Source organism: Hetaerina americana, unplaced genomic scaffold (assembly GCF_022747635.1).
Source record: "Hetaerina americana unplaced genomic scaffold, ioHetAmer1.1.p SCAF_6, whole genome shotgun sequence".
Lineage (NCBI taxonomy): Eukaryota > Metazoa > Arthropoda > Insecta > Odonata > Calopterygidae > Hetaerina > Hetaerina americana.
The window spans coordinates 32,385,716-32,399,696 of record NW_027287205.1 but is presented as its reverse complement, the minus strand read 5'-3'; the positions used below and the strand labels follow the sequence as shown (position 1 = coordinate 32,399,696).

The window sequence follows — 13,981 nt, the reverse complement described above, 5'->3', positions numbered from 1 at the left end:
ATTTTAAGGTGTGAATATTTGAATCAATTCAATGAAAATCAACTGTGGAGATGCCCAAAAACACTTCATAGCTGTGCTTCCTATCAAGCATTATATTCTTAAAAATTTCTATTTGTAACCTCAAGTAAATTAATCGCAGCAGAGGTGAAATAAAAATTTTCTCTTTTCTGTAAGTTATAACTTCTCCAAAAACATAACACTAACACTCACTTTCACAAAATTCACATTAACAAACTGTTCCCAAGCATAACATGATTCTCATAACACGGAACTACCAAGGGTATAACTTTTGTCTATGGGGCATTTTCACGTAGAACAGTCCTGACTAATGACATTTGCAAGAATCAATTTGGAACTAAATAACCAGGGAAGATGATTTACAAACGGCATTATGATTTAAGATAAGGTAACAGAACCTTTATATTCGGCACAGCAAAAATATATTGATTGCAATATACTTCTGAAAGAGTTAAATGGCCCTTTTAATACCAGAAGTCCAATTGGCAAGGCTGTATGTCAAGGTACAAGTCCTCGGAATTTGCACATGCTGAGTTACTGATGGTAATAAATGGTTCAGCACTTGTTACTTGCCTATATTAAATGAAAATTTTATACTATATTTAAGACTTTTTGGTAGACTTGTAAATCACTTGTACACTTTAGAAATGGCCCAAGAGCACTGAAGCTTGAATAGCAAATGCACTTATACCTTTCTATTTTCACTAGTTGTGAGAGAAAGTCCATTAATAGAAAGGGAAAAATTTCATATGAAATGGGATACCTGTGAAACAAATGTCATTACCTGTAAGGGTATGAGAGATGTTTATGACGCTGGATGAAATAGGGCACAAAAGAAATACTTAGTCCAAGATATCATCGAATATACACACATGCACACTGAAGGTGGGCTGAACTTCAATGGATTTAAGTGAACTAGGGCAGTGCAAAAAGAATATAAATAAATTAACTGCAAAATCAACTGAACACCGCCAGTGGCACAACTGAGCAGAAAAATATGCAATGACATTTATGCATACATTATGCACAAAATTAATAAGCTTCCATAATTGAATTCATTACAGCTTCAAACTAAAGGCATACAAAATTGCAAAAGCAACGTAAAAATTAATCAGCTATTTTTAAAAGAACTAAATAGAAAATGGCACATTTATACGGTTTTAACATGATAAATTAACCAGAGCAAAATATCTTTGCAACCTAGACAAACTTTTTTCTAATGGCTAGATTGACAAACGTTTTTATAGCCTGGAAATATAACTATGAGCACGTTATAGAACAAGCTTAACAGTAGAACAAGTTATTAATAACGCCTACCTAAGTTATAAAGATTTAAATAAAGTTTGCAATATGACCATTTTAAAAAAGGTGAATACATTACAGGATGCCATTCTTAAATATCTACCAATTTTTCCATGTGAAAAAGATTTTTAAAATCAACGCATAATTAGATTAATGTCGTTTCAAAATGTCACCAATTCATGCGGACCGAAAGAAATATCTCTTGCTTTCTCAGGATGTGTAGGACATGGTTGCCATTATAAAATATGGTCAGCAGAGAAGGGGAGAAAGGCTTAGACTGATGACAGAATTTTGACTGAGATGACTAGTGTTTATAGTCTCCAATTTCTTTCAACACCCCAAAAGATTCTCAAGAAAGATGGAAGTCAAACAAATCATAATCAAAAGCATTTAAGAGTAGCTATTTATGTCTTTAAATAGAAGTGAAACTTTTCACAAACTATGCAGAGATATGAAAATTTCTCTATACATATACTTTCATTTGATAAAAATTATATCCTTGAAAAAAAAAAATGAAAGCAAAAATTAACACTAGCATTCAAAATTTGATGACGCCTTTCCTCATGAAAATTTCAATCAAAGAACATTTAGAAATACCAATATTGATTAATATATCTCCCCAAATTTTTAAAATCTGAAGGGGATATTGTAGGCTTATATTTCACCTCTTTCTGAAACAAAATCTCTGCACTTTCATTAATACCACTTTTCAATGCTAATTCTTTAACTTTTATGACTGATGCTTCCACAAATCTTATAAAAAAAATTCATGTGCCTCCCCAAGTATTGTGTTAAGAACTGGGAATTGACTCAGAAAAGAGATAAGTACACAAATTATAAGTAGTTAATTGGTGTAATAATAACAACAACCAAAGTTATAATTTACTGGTTCACAAAAACTGACACAAAAAGTACTCAATCAGGACCCTGCAAAGTATTGTATACAATAGAATATAAATCATTAAAAAATAAAGTTTTTTAAGCTAATAATTTTCAGTAATATCTAACCATGGAGTTGCAACGCACAGTTTGGGGACCATTGCTTTTTTAATCCAACTTGGACATCTTCAACACAGGTTTAAGCAAATAATTACCTTATTTGTCCTCATTTTTTAACTGTGAAAATGCAATGAAAAATTAAATTATCATTCAACTATTTAAGTACACATCCACACACAACACAGTTATCACATGTTACGTTGCGAGTGAAAAATATATTTCCAGTAACTGCTCAAAAATCACAGATAAAAGTGAATGCATATGAATGAAAATGAAACAACTTTTAGCAAAATGCATATTGTTTTAATATTATATTCAAAAATGTAGAAACCACACAAAAGTGAAAAAACACAACCACAAATTTTCATGGAATGTTATGGTACTTGTAGATTTTAACAATACACAGCAGGCAATTGAAATACCATTTAAATAAATTTTACAGTGCTGGAGGTTTAATAGCTCCAAGCCCAAGAACATTCCCAACAAACATGTAGGCACATTTCACAATATAAACAAAAGTTATTGTTGCTCTTAAGGCGATGTTATGTATTTTAGATATGCTGAAAATTAAACAACAAAATGAAATGATCTAAAATTCAGCATACAAATGATACTGCATGAGTCAAATCTCCGACATCAAGCATCCAAAAATGTTACTCAGCGAAATATTATTGTTAAGTAAATTACTTTGAAAATTCATGAGGTCTGGTACTTGAAGTACATCAAATCAAACTGGATGTGCCTCAAACAATGCTGAGTTAATTATTAAGGCAAACCCTTACTAATCTGCCTTCCGTGACTTCCTCTTCTGAACTCTTGGGCTTCCTCCCACAGAACTGGTCTCTTCAGAACCACTAGCACTGGCAGCATTCTTTTCTGACTCATCATCTTCAAGATCATCCTTTATATTATCATCATTCTCATCATATTCCTCATCTTCATTGACATCGGCATCATCATCACCACTTTCCTGTGTAACATAATAATAACAGAATATAATTTATAGTCATCAATGGATAAGGGTACCCAATCATTTTATGGATTCCTATTTCTTCATTTTTCCAGATTTTCCATACAAATATTCTATCCTTTACCCTTATTTTTTCCTGGAATCTGATTATGTACTCTTTATGCGGATCACAGCTCATTATTTATTTATTTATTTACACAATTACGTTGCAATTAGGCAAATTTCCTGGTGGCAACGGTCAGGTTAGGTCAAAGATAACTCTACAACGAAAATTACATACGAACACATAAAAACAGAAGAGATAAAATATTTTTACATAATGACACTTCCACATCACATACAAACAAACTTCCACATCACATACAATATGCCGTCCACATCACATACAAACAATATTTTCATGACTACAGTGGCTGCTTTACATTTCAACTTAAAACTTCTAAAATTGGATCGAAAGGGCTCAAACAAACCTCCAGGCAGCTGGTTCCAATCAATTATGGTTCTATTTAAAAAAGAGTATTTTTTCTTATTTATTTTTTGAGTCCTTATTTTTATTTTGAGGCTATGGTCGTTTTTTCCCTTTAAGTTAGGCTTTTCTATCCCTTTCCATAAATCTTCCCACGCTTCGTCCTTTTTAACAATTCTATACATCGCGCCTAACCTACTCCTTTTTCTTCTATTTTTCAAACTCTCCCATTTCAGTATATCTAACATTTCTGTGACACTATCTGTTCTTTTATACCTTCCGAGTACATATCTTGCTGCCTTTCTTTGAACTTTTTCTATCTTTTTAATATGCCCCACCTCATATGGATCCCATACTATGGAGGAGTATTCTAGGATAGGGATAACCAGTGCCTTATATGCTTTTTCTTTTGTGGCTACGCTACTTCCTTTTAAATTTCTCATCACCCAATGCAATACTTTAAATGCCTTCCGTGTCAAATTGTCTACTTGGACTCCCCACCCAAGATCCCTAATTAAATAAATGCCTAAATATTTGCATTGACTAGTACATGGGATTACCTCAAGCGCCACCCGCACTGTTGATGTTGGTCTGAAACTATAGGGTTGGTTTTGGCCAGGGGTTTGCACATAGAGTCACCTCCCACTGAAGCCAATGATAAGGTCATGAACATCAGGACTTTCCAATTCCCATATCATATCCTTAATTTGCCCATCAAATTCTAGACTTTTCAAAAAAATTCAGCCATTTCCATTATTTTTTCCCTAAATTTTGGAATAAGCTGAGTAATTTCAGACTTTTTCTCTAATTTCCCTGGCTGAGTAGACACTTTTTTGGAAGAATTGAATTTAAGAGAGACAAGGTAAAAGGCTGGGACCACTTGACAAGTGCCACTGTGGCGTGCTTCTGAAGGGCCAAGCTTTCCATAACATGTATTTTAATGTAATCACATGAGCATCTGAAATGTTATTTGAAATGCTGCAGACTTAAGGGGGTGGCAAGTCTCTGTCAAAAGTGGCAGTACTCAGGAGGGTTCTCCACTTGCACATGGCCTGCTGCAGCATGGACCTGTGACTACTGATTTAAGTCTCAAAAAATGTAATCATCATTAAGCCACTGTAAACATGAGAATGATTAAGTAATGGAAAAACTTTAAACAGCATTAAGTTTACCATAAACAGAGGAGGGTATAATCGTAGTTTGCTTCGTCACAATGTATGCACATCACTCATTAAATTGTGTTAAAAAGAATAAATTAAACCTTCAGAAGCAACTACTGAATAGATCTGATAGACTTCACTGGTAGAGGGTATCTATTTTTTGATAGATTTGAAAAGAATTCATGAGTCAAACTGAATAAACTTTTAGAAGAAAATTTTATCCATCCAATTAATGTGACTATGTTTCACAGGGTAAAAGTAAATTGCTTCCTGAAATTTGATAACAATATATGCAAAACTGCAATTCAGTTTTTATTTCGCAGATATAAATATTCACAATATTACTTTTAAAAACATCAGTGGTGAAGGAGACTGTAATGATCATACACTTGGAAATACATTTAAATGGTGTAATCATTCAATTAACATTCATAAAGCACTTTGACCGGAATGAAATTATCACCATCAATTAAAAATATTGAGAATTGGCTAATACTGGGGGTAATCAGCTCCTAGGCACTAATAAACATCAAACTTATCAAACTCAACGCAAGATACATGAATCATGAAGAGAGAACAGAAAAGGTCTGCTTTCTACTTGGGGTAGATATTGCAGTATATATAATTAATTTCTCAATTTCATCAAATAAAACTGTTTGATTCACTCCACTATCAATTTCTTGCTTGAAAATATGCATGCAATGATATAATTTTCAACTGCCAGATATTATACCCTGTAATAAATATTGCTTAAGGTATAAATAAATCAATATTTTAACCTTATATAGAATTAAGGTGTTTTTTTTCAAGGTGGTTGCAGAACATAGAACAACTTATGAATAAAAAACCAATGAAAGGGAAACAAGTTAGCCAAGATACTATGCATTTGGTGATCAATCATAGAAAATGACTCACTCACAGTTTTTGAACAAAATTTCTACCCTAGCCAACAAGGAAAGCTTAAACATTTAATAACACTTAAATTCATTTTTGCGCAAAGGTATAAAATAATAGGTCAACTCCAAAATTGATACACAGGATTAACAAACATACCTCATCTGATTTCTTTTTCTTATCCTTGTCATCAGGTTTAACAATGCTTTTAGTTGTGGTGTGAGGTTTTGGAGGGTAAAAATGATCAATAATAGCCACCAACAACTGAAATAAAAATAAAATTTCCTTCATTATTTCCACGAACTTGCTGGCATAAAAATTAAATTAAAACGTGTCCCGATTTCCCTACTTACAATTCCCAGCAGAGCACCCATCACAATGGTAGCAACTGCAAATATCAAGTAGGAACCCCATGTCGGCAAACCATATTCTTCCATCAATTTAGTGTGGATTGACTACAAAAAGAATGTTTACAAATGACATGAAAATATTCTGAATTAAAATTGGCATAAGTATGAACAATCATCACAAACTATGAATTAAAGTAATCATGGGAATTAATAGATACCACAACTTGCTCACAAAATCACAGGTGGCAAACAAAAACCATCTGGGCCCTCTAACTTGTATGCATGGCTTTCATTTGCCATATGACTTACTGTGTAGTCAATTTTGACCTCAACTAGTACAATCAATTTTTGGGTGACAATTTGTTGGTGAGTGACTTAAATAATGTCATGAGAGGTGTTCTTTAAAATTAGCATTAACATTTTGAAGAAGACATAAAAAACACTGCCAAATATTGAAATCTGCCCTTGTCCACAGTATCCAATTTTGTTTCAGACACACTTTATTTCTTATTACTAGATACAGCAGCATGTCTCTCGCAAGACAGACCTACATGTCAGGAGTTATGAATTAGTTGCTTGTAATAGATGTTAGGCCATATTTGAACAATGCTATCTCTAGTTTAGTTCTATTTATCTCAATGCTTCATTCTTAAAAGACATTATTTTTCAACAAAATAGATTTGTGTACTAGCATGTATGTTGGTCTATGATCAAAATTCAATAGGGGATACATAACAATGAATCTGTGCTGTTTAGTAATGACTGAACCAACAAGCAGCAGAGCACATATTCACTTATATGCATTACAGTTCAATGACTCATGTCACCAAGTTTAGACCTTGTGACAATTACTGCTTTAAGAGAAAACGAAGAGATAGATTCTTTCAAAACAGGAGTCTTACTTTGCAATGCAGATTTTCACTTAATATCACTTTCTTCCGCATCGCTAAATTTTCTTCTCTATCCTAAATAAAACCAACTTTTTTCCTAAAAAACACATATTTCACTAATACCCATTATATCATTTTTGAGCATGATAAAAGGAATTTATAATTTTTGACAGAGAAATTTTATTGGGATAGTACAAACAATGCAGCTCACTTGGCTAACCTTGAAGAACTGCGGACAGGCTGGATCAAATAAACGAGCATAATCATTACATATATACGCACAATTAATACATAATAATGTAATATATAATAAGTCTTCCAGCTAATATAATTCACAAGTTGTCACAACACTATTTACACCAATAACAAACTGACAGGGATAAACCATACAAGTAGCAATATATTGAAGTGTACATGTAAGGCTCATGAAAACAAAGCTTATTTACTTGAAATTACCTTTCCCCTTCCTCATTTAAGGGATATCATTCCCAAATAAAGCAACCTTTGATTGATTTAAATTTCAAACGCCTATATCTAAACATTTCCCATGATTTGAGTTAAGAGCAAGGGTTGTAAGGATCATAGCCATTAAAATATATCCAATGAAGTCAACAACGAAGATGTCAGGTCAAAAAAGTCACGAGGTTTACATAAATTTATAAAGGTCTAACTGTACCATGTGTGTGGACATGCTACTAGGCTAGGGAAAAATCAACTCTATCAAAATGCTTGAAAGAATATCTCTCCAATTTCACTAGTTTCGTCTGACCTTCCAACATAGTATGGGACTTGAATTAATCATTTATAAAATCATATCACCCTTTTTGGATTGCTGAGGAATATGATAGGATGACGTAGTCAAAGCAAGAGTGAAAGTAAAAAGACCTTTCGAAAGATGACATTTGGTACCAGGACCTGAAGAAAGCAGCAGATTAAACGTTATTTGATATTTCAATTAGTTATTAATTAGGGCCAAGTACTTTGAGGATATAGCATGAGCATCAGCAAGAAAAAACTAAAATTCTCAAGAGTGAAAGAGAGAATTTGAAGACATATGTCACAATTTGAGGAGTGAAACCTGGGCCATTGGAAACCTCCATCTACCTAGGCAGCAGTATAACTAGGGTTAGAAAAATTCAACTGATATCAAGTGAAGACTAGCTCAAGCTAAACAAGGTGTTCATGAAAAAGATGCAACCACAATGTTCAAAGAATTTAAAGTTGTAACCAAGGAAGGAGCTCGTCAAAACATTCATGTGGACCACCAAATGGATCAGAGACATGGTACCCGAGAAAAGTGGACCAGCGAAAAATAGAGGTGTTTGAAACATGCTGGTAGAGAAGAATGCTAAAGATTTAATGGACAGACAACATGAGGTAGGAGGAAGTATAAAATAGAAAGAGGAAATAACCATATGAAGAACTAACTCTATAGCAAAGAAAACTAGATTGGACACACCTTGAGGTCGAATTGATGTTCATCTACATCTACATAATACCCCGCAAGCCGCCGCAAGGGCATGTGGCGGGGGGTGTTAGGTCACCAACCGTAAAAAGGAAAAATACCACATGCAAAAAAAAAAACAACACGGAAAATTACACCCACAGCAGCGCACACACTCATGCAAAAATCCCTTCATCCAATACTCATGCAAACACATATACCGCAAAACAACTAAAAAACTGCACCCCATGATGCAGCACGAAAGCCATCCTACAACACGGAATCCAGGACACAACAAGCAAGAAATTGAAACATCACTACCACATGAAAATGCACCACGAAACACTCTACCCCCAAAGAGTCTGTAAAAGGCAGGGAATGCGACCCAACGTTGCAGGTAGCAGGAATTTTAGAAATAGGATGTTAGAAACAAAAGAGGAACAGAAAATTGAAGGATAATATCCCAAAAAGAAGACCAAGAGACAAGTACACAGGAAAAATTAAGGTGTAAATTAGAGAAATTTCTCTCAACAGATGACACCCAAGAAAATTCTTAATTCAATTGACCAAGTTTAGGCATGCCAATAGCCAAATCTGAACCTTGCATAATTGTAACATTCTTAAATAAGATTATTTACCATCACATATTAAAATAAAAGTTCAAGATGCTCCAAAATGGTAATAAAAATTAACAAATAAAACATTTTCCGAGTAAAACTTTAAAATTAAAGGAGTTTGAAATTGAAAACCGGCCTGATGTAACAACCTCAGGCCTAGCCTAAAATAAAGAATCAAATTCATGGAATCCACAGTCAAAATAATACTTAATATTTAAGTAACAATAATTACAGCATAATTTCCACCGAACCTGAAATTTCAACGTCAACAATGTAAAGCAAATTAATATTGAAACATTTTATTAAGATACACTCCAAGCATAGGCAAATCAAATTTCTAAGGATAATTTAATCCCCAAACACAACTGACTGCCATGATATTTTTCATCATTTAGATGCATTGAAACATTCCACCATCCGTGATGTGTTATGAGACCTAAGTCACTTAATTTTTACACTCAAATGTGCTGTCATACTATCTCATACATTTTATTAGGTTAAACTCCAAGCATGGACAAATCACATTTCAAAGGATAATTTTCCCTCCAAACAAAAATGACTGCCATGATATTTTTCATCATCTACAGGCATTGAAACATTCCACCATCCGTGAAGTGTTATGAGACCTAAGTTACTTAATTTTTATATTCAAATGTGCTGTCATATTACCTTGTACTGCCTTAATAATAAAATTTGTTGTCTCAGGCGTAACTTTGTGGAATTTGCATAACATATTGAAATGTAATGAAATAATTGACTTTGTAATTCCACACACTTTATTTAAAAACACATGACCCAGGTTTCGACGTTGAACGTCATCATCAGGTGGTCCTCATAGAAGCACGCTGGCTATATATACCTTCTGATCATAGGAGGGGGGGGGTTGGTCAGAGAGGGAGGTCGGAGGGGTAAAAAAGGTTACAATGTAGCTGGGAAGAAAAGAGAATTACATTTTTGATTTAGAAGAGTGGTAGGTCTAGGAGTGGGGAGTGGGAGGGATACAAAATTTCGTTGGCAAGATCATCTTTCCAACGGACACATTTCAAAATTTCTAACTGCTCCAAAGCATCGAGCCTTTGACCTTTTTCTTCAAAATGAATAATTTTTGTCACAAAGTCACTTTTGTGATCACTTTCGATGAGGTGTTTTGCAAAGAGGGATGTTATGTTCTTATTTTTTACACATGTTTGGTGTTCTTTAATCCTTTCTTTAAATTTCCGTCCTGTTTGTCCAATATACTTTGTGCTACAATCCGAGCACTTTAACTCATACACTCCACTCCTCTCGTTTTCGGGGACTTTGTCTTTAGTGTGAGAGATCAGGTTCTTAAGGCATGAACGACTGTAAAAGGCACATTTAATTTTTTCTTTAGGTAAACTTTTAATTACTTTTTGAGAAATAGTCCCAAGATATAGTATTCTCCGCCATTTGGCAGTGGGATCTTTTACATGTTCGGGGTTGTAAATGTGGCTTAAGGCTATTTTTGTAAGTTTATTCCGGTAAAGTTTATTTATTAGATCTTCTGAATACCCATTGTTTACTGCTAACGTTTTAATTACATTAAGTTCCTTATTTACATTGAATTTTGACATAGGGATAGCGGTCAAACGGTGGATCATTGCATGAAATGCCGAAAGCTTTTGGGTGAAGCAATGCCTTGAAGAGGAATTAATTAATTGGTCTGTATACATTTCTTTCCTAAAAATGGAATACTGTAACCCATCTTTGTCTTTAGAAATGGATAGGTCGAGGAAATTCAGGGAACCTTTTTCCTCTTTTTCACACGTGAATTGTACATTAGAATTGATAGAATTTAGATGTGCTAGAAACTGATCTCGTTGCCTATCAGAACCTGTCCACACACAGAAGACATCGTCTACATATCTTAACCAACAAAATACATTATTAATGAGAGGGTAGGCTGAGGAGAACAAAAATTTTTCAAAATTGTCCATATACATATCGGCCAGGAGTGGGGACAAGGGCGAGCCCATGGCTAAACCATTGGGTTGTTGGAAATAGGTACCATTAAAAATGAAATAATTTTGGGAAACACACGTCTTAAGTAATGCACAAAGTTCACTTATAACTGGAACTGGGATGGATTTCCGGATGAGGATGTCTTCGGCAAGGTTCACCGCTTCCATGGGTGGCACGTTGGTGAAAAGGTTGCGTACATCAAAGGAAACAAGCATGCACTTTTTCGGGATGACCTTTTTCATAAGTTTGTTCACAAGGTCCAACATAACATACACCCTCTTTGCAAAACACCTCATCGAAAGTGATCACAAAAGTGACTTTGTGACAAAAATTATTCATTTTGAAGAAAAAGGTCAAAGGCTCGATGCTTTGGAGCAGTTAGAAATTTTGAAATGTGTCCGTTGGAAAGATGATCTTGCCAACGAAATTTTGTATCCCTCCCACTCCCCACTCCTAGACCTACCACTCTTCTAAATCAAAAATGTAATTCTCTTTTCTTCCCAGCTACATTGTAACCTTTTTTACCCCTCCGACCTCCCTCTCTGACCAACCCCCCCCCCTCCTATGATCAGAAGGTATATATAGCCAGCGTGCTTCTATGAGGACCGCCTGATGATGACGTTCAACGTCGAAACCTGGGTCGTGTGTTTTTAAATAAAGTGTGTGGAATTACAAAGTCAATTATTTCATTACATTACAATTAATAATAAAATATGAAAATCATGGCATTAAAACGACTTCAATATTTTGGGAAATCTAGCATTAAATTGACAAGGGAATGCCCCGAAATTTTCACGAGCATGAAAATGAAAACACATCATCCTGAGGGCAAAAAATTGCTTTAGAAGGAACCGAAATCAACAATACTTACTCGCAATACCATCGAGAGCTTAAATAAGTATGAGACCATGGACATGACAATGGACGAAGGAGATTTCCAACCGGGTATTGGCTCAATAGCTGTCCACTTTTCCTCTTCAATAAATGATATAAACTCATCTTTGGTGCGAGAGCTACGATACTGGCGGAATTCTCCATCTAAAACACTAAAATGAAAGGAATTGAAAGCATAAAACCAAATGCATACCTGACAGTAATGATATCAATTATATAACAAACTTACTGAAAAATTGTTGGAAGTGCGGTGACCATAAATCTTCCGCTTAATCCGGGTGACTGTGTTACATCAACCTGACCAACTTTAATGCTTAAGTCTTCACTCCACGTCGCAAAAGACTCCCAATGAGACTGTAAACTTTGGCATGCCGGGCACCACGGAGCATAACTTGGATAAAGGTATGTTAAATAGATAAGAAATTACCACACATAGAAACCTTTTATCTGTAACTATTAGGGTACAATGTTTTATTGCAGATCAACGAGTATAAAAAAGGCATTCATAAATTAGAAAAACCCAAAACCATTCCGCAGATGACACAAAATAAATATGTACAACTTACAATTCTACCATCCAGTGCCCTGTGAGTATTTGGTCCCAGTTGTTATCATCCAATTTTATTAAGCTACTTTTTCCGACAACTAAAAAACATTGCTGCGAGAAGAAAGCTAAAAGGAGGCTAAAATACACACCCCGCATTGTGGAATCCATCTTTGTTAAAGTGACGTCAACAATGAAAACAAACGAACGACCAAAAACAGACAATGGCTAGTTTTCGAGATCTGGCTAAGAAGCACTGAGAACAACCGCATCGAAAAGTGAATATTAGAATTTGAATGAAGTTTCTGTGATATTTAATTTCATCAGTGTAAGAATCACAAGAGTGACCAGGCTATGCTACCGACAAATATTTGCTGTAATTATCCTCATGCAATCGCGCGTCGCATTAATTCAACGTAACTACTGGTGACAGACCGAAAATATTTCATTCTTTAAGTTTATTTTCTATGTTATTATATTTTCTGTTTCACCAATTGCCGAAATGATTATGAGTTCTTTAATTCTGATGCCAGTATTCGAGGACGATTATTGCGATTCGCCACGGAGGTCTCGGTGAACCTACTTCTTTCTCCCAATTCGAGAAGGATCCGTATATTTACCCAAAATTTATTCTTCCCCCGATCCAATTAATCTAAGATAACCATATTTTATTGGGCTGGAGGCCATTTTTTCTGACATCCTGCGTCACCTTGCCATACTACCCCGCCCATCCCCGGATCAAAACAGTTGAAAATATTGCCAAAATTCTTGTTTTCGTCGGAATTGCTTGAGTATGCATATGGGGAAATTTAGTGTACCTCATTGTAGTTATTATCTCTAAATTACTGAAGTTGACCCTGCAAATATGGAGGCTTGAGCTAAACTTGACGTGTGACGCTGGAGAGCTTAAATAAAGTAAAGAAATAGCTATTTATGAAGTTTGTTTTGTAGACATGCATTGAAAAATTAGCACTGGTATGTTAATATTCGGACCGAGTGGAGTTTAATTTAAAAATTTTGTTTTTCTACCGAGAGACATGAATTTTCTTCATCGTTCGGAGCCATTGCAGTCCCGACTAATGTACGGGATATTCATAGACTATGACAACCGTATCCAGAAGCTTTTAGGGAGAAGCAAGGCAATTTACTACTTCAAACCCAGAGAGCATTACACATTTTATGCGAATTTGACAAAGAATTAACATGAAATACATAAACTTCGGTTAGGTTAACTTGCTCCCTGTAATGGTAATAGCCTAGCATTGCCTTCATTCTTTAATTATCCAAATTATATTTTGCAAACTAATTTTCATGATTGTCATATTATATTAAAGACACTACCATGTATTGGAATTCATAGGAATGGTTTGACTAGATTCAATGTCACACAGGCCCTTGCAGAAACTTGGTATGAATTATAAATGTTGAAAAATGAAACAAAATTACCCCCTGG

At 34.7% G+C, this 13,981-nt stretch overlaps 1 protein-coding gene across 1 annotated transcript; it reads right to left on the bottom strand.

Annotated features, from left to right (window-relative positions):
- Positions 1-2,603: 2,603 nt before the first annotated feature.
- Positions 2,604-12,696, bottom strand: LOC139695536 (thioredoxin-related transmembrane protein 1). Its single transcript, XM_071594375.1, has 6 exons — positions 12,551-12,696; positions 12,214-12,375; positions 11,962-12,136; positions 6,163-6,264; positions 5,969-6,073; positions 2,604-3,289 (listed from the first exon to the last, which is right to left on the bottom strand). The coding sequence occupies exons 1-6, from the start codon at positions 12,685-12,687 to the stop codon at positions 3,101-3,103; spliced, it is 870 nt and encodes a 289-aa protein (XP_071450476.1). The 5' UTR covers positions 12,688-12,696; the 3' UTR covers positions 2,604-3,100.
- Between the last annotated feature and the right edge of the window lie 1,285 nt (positions 12,697-13,981).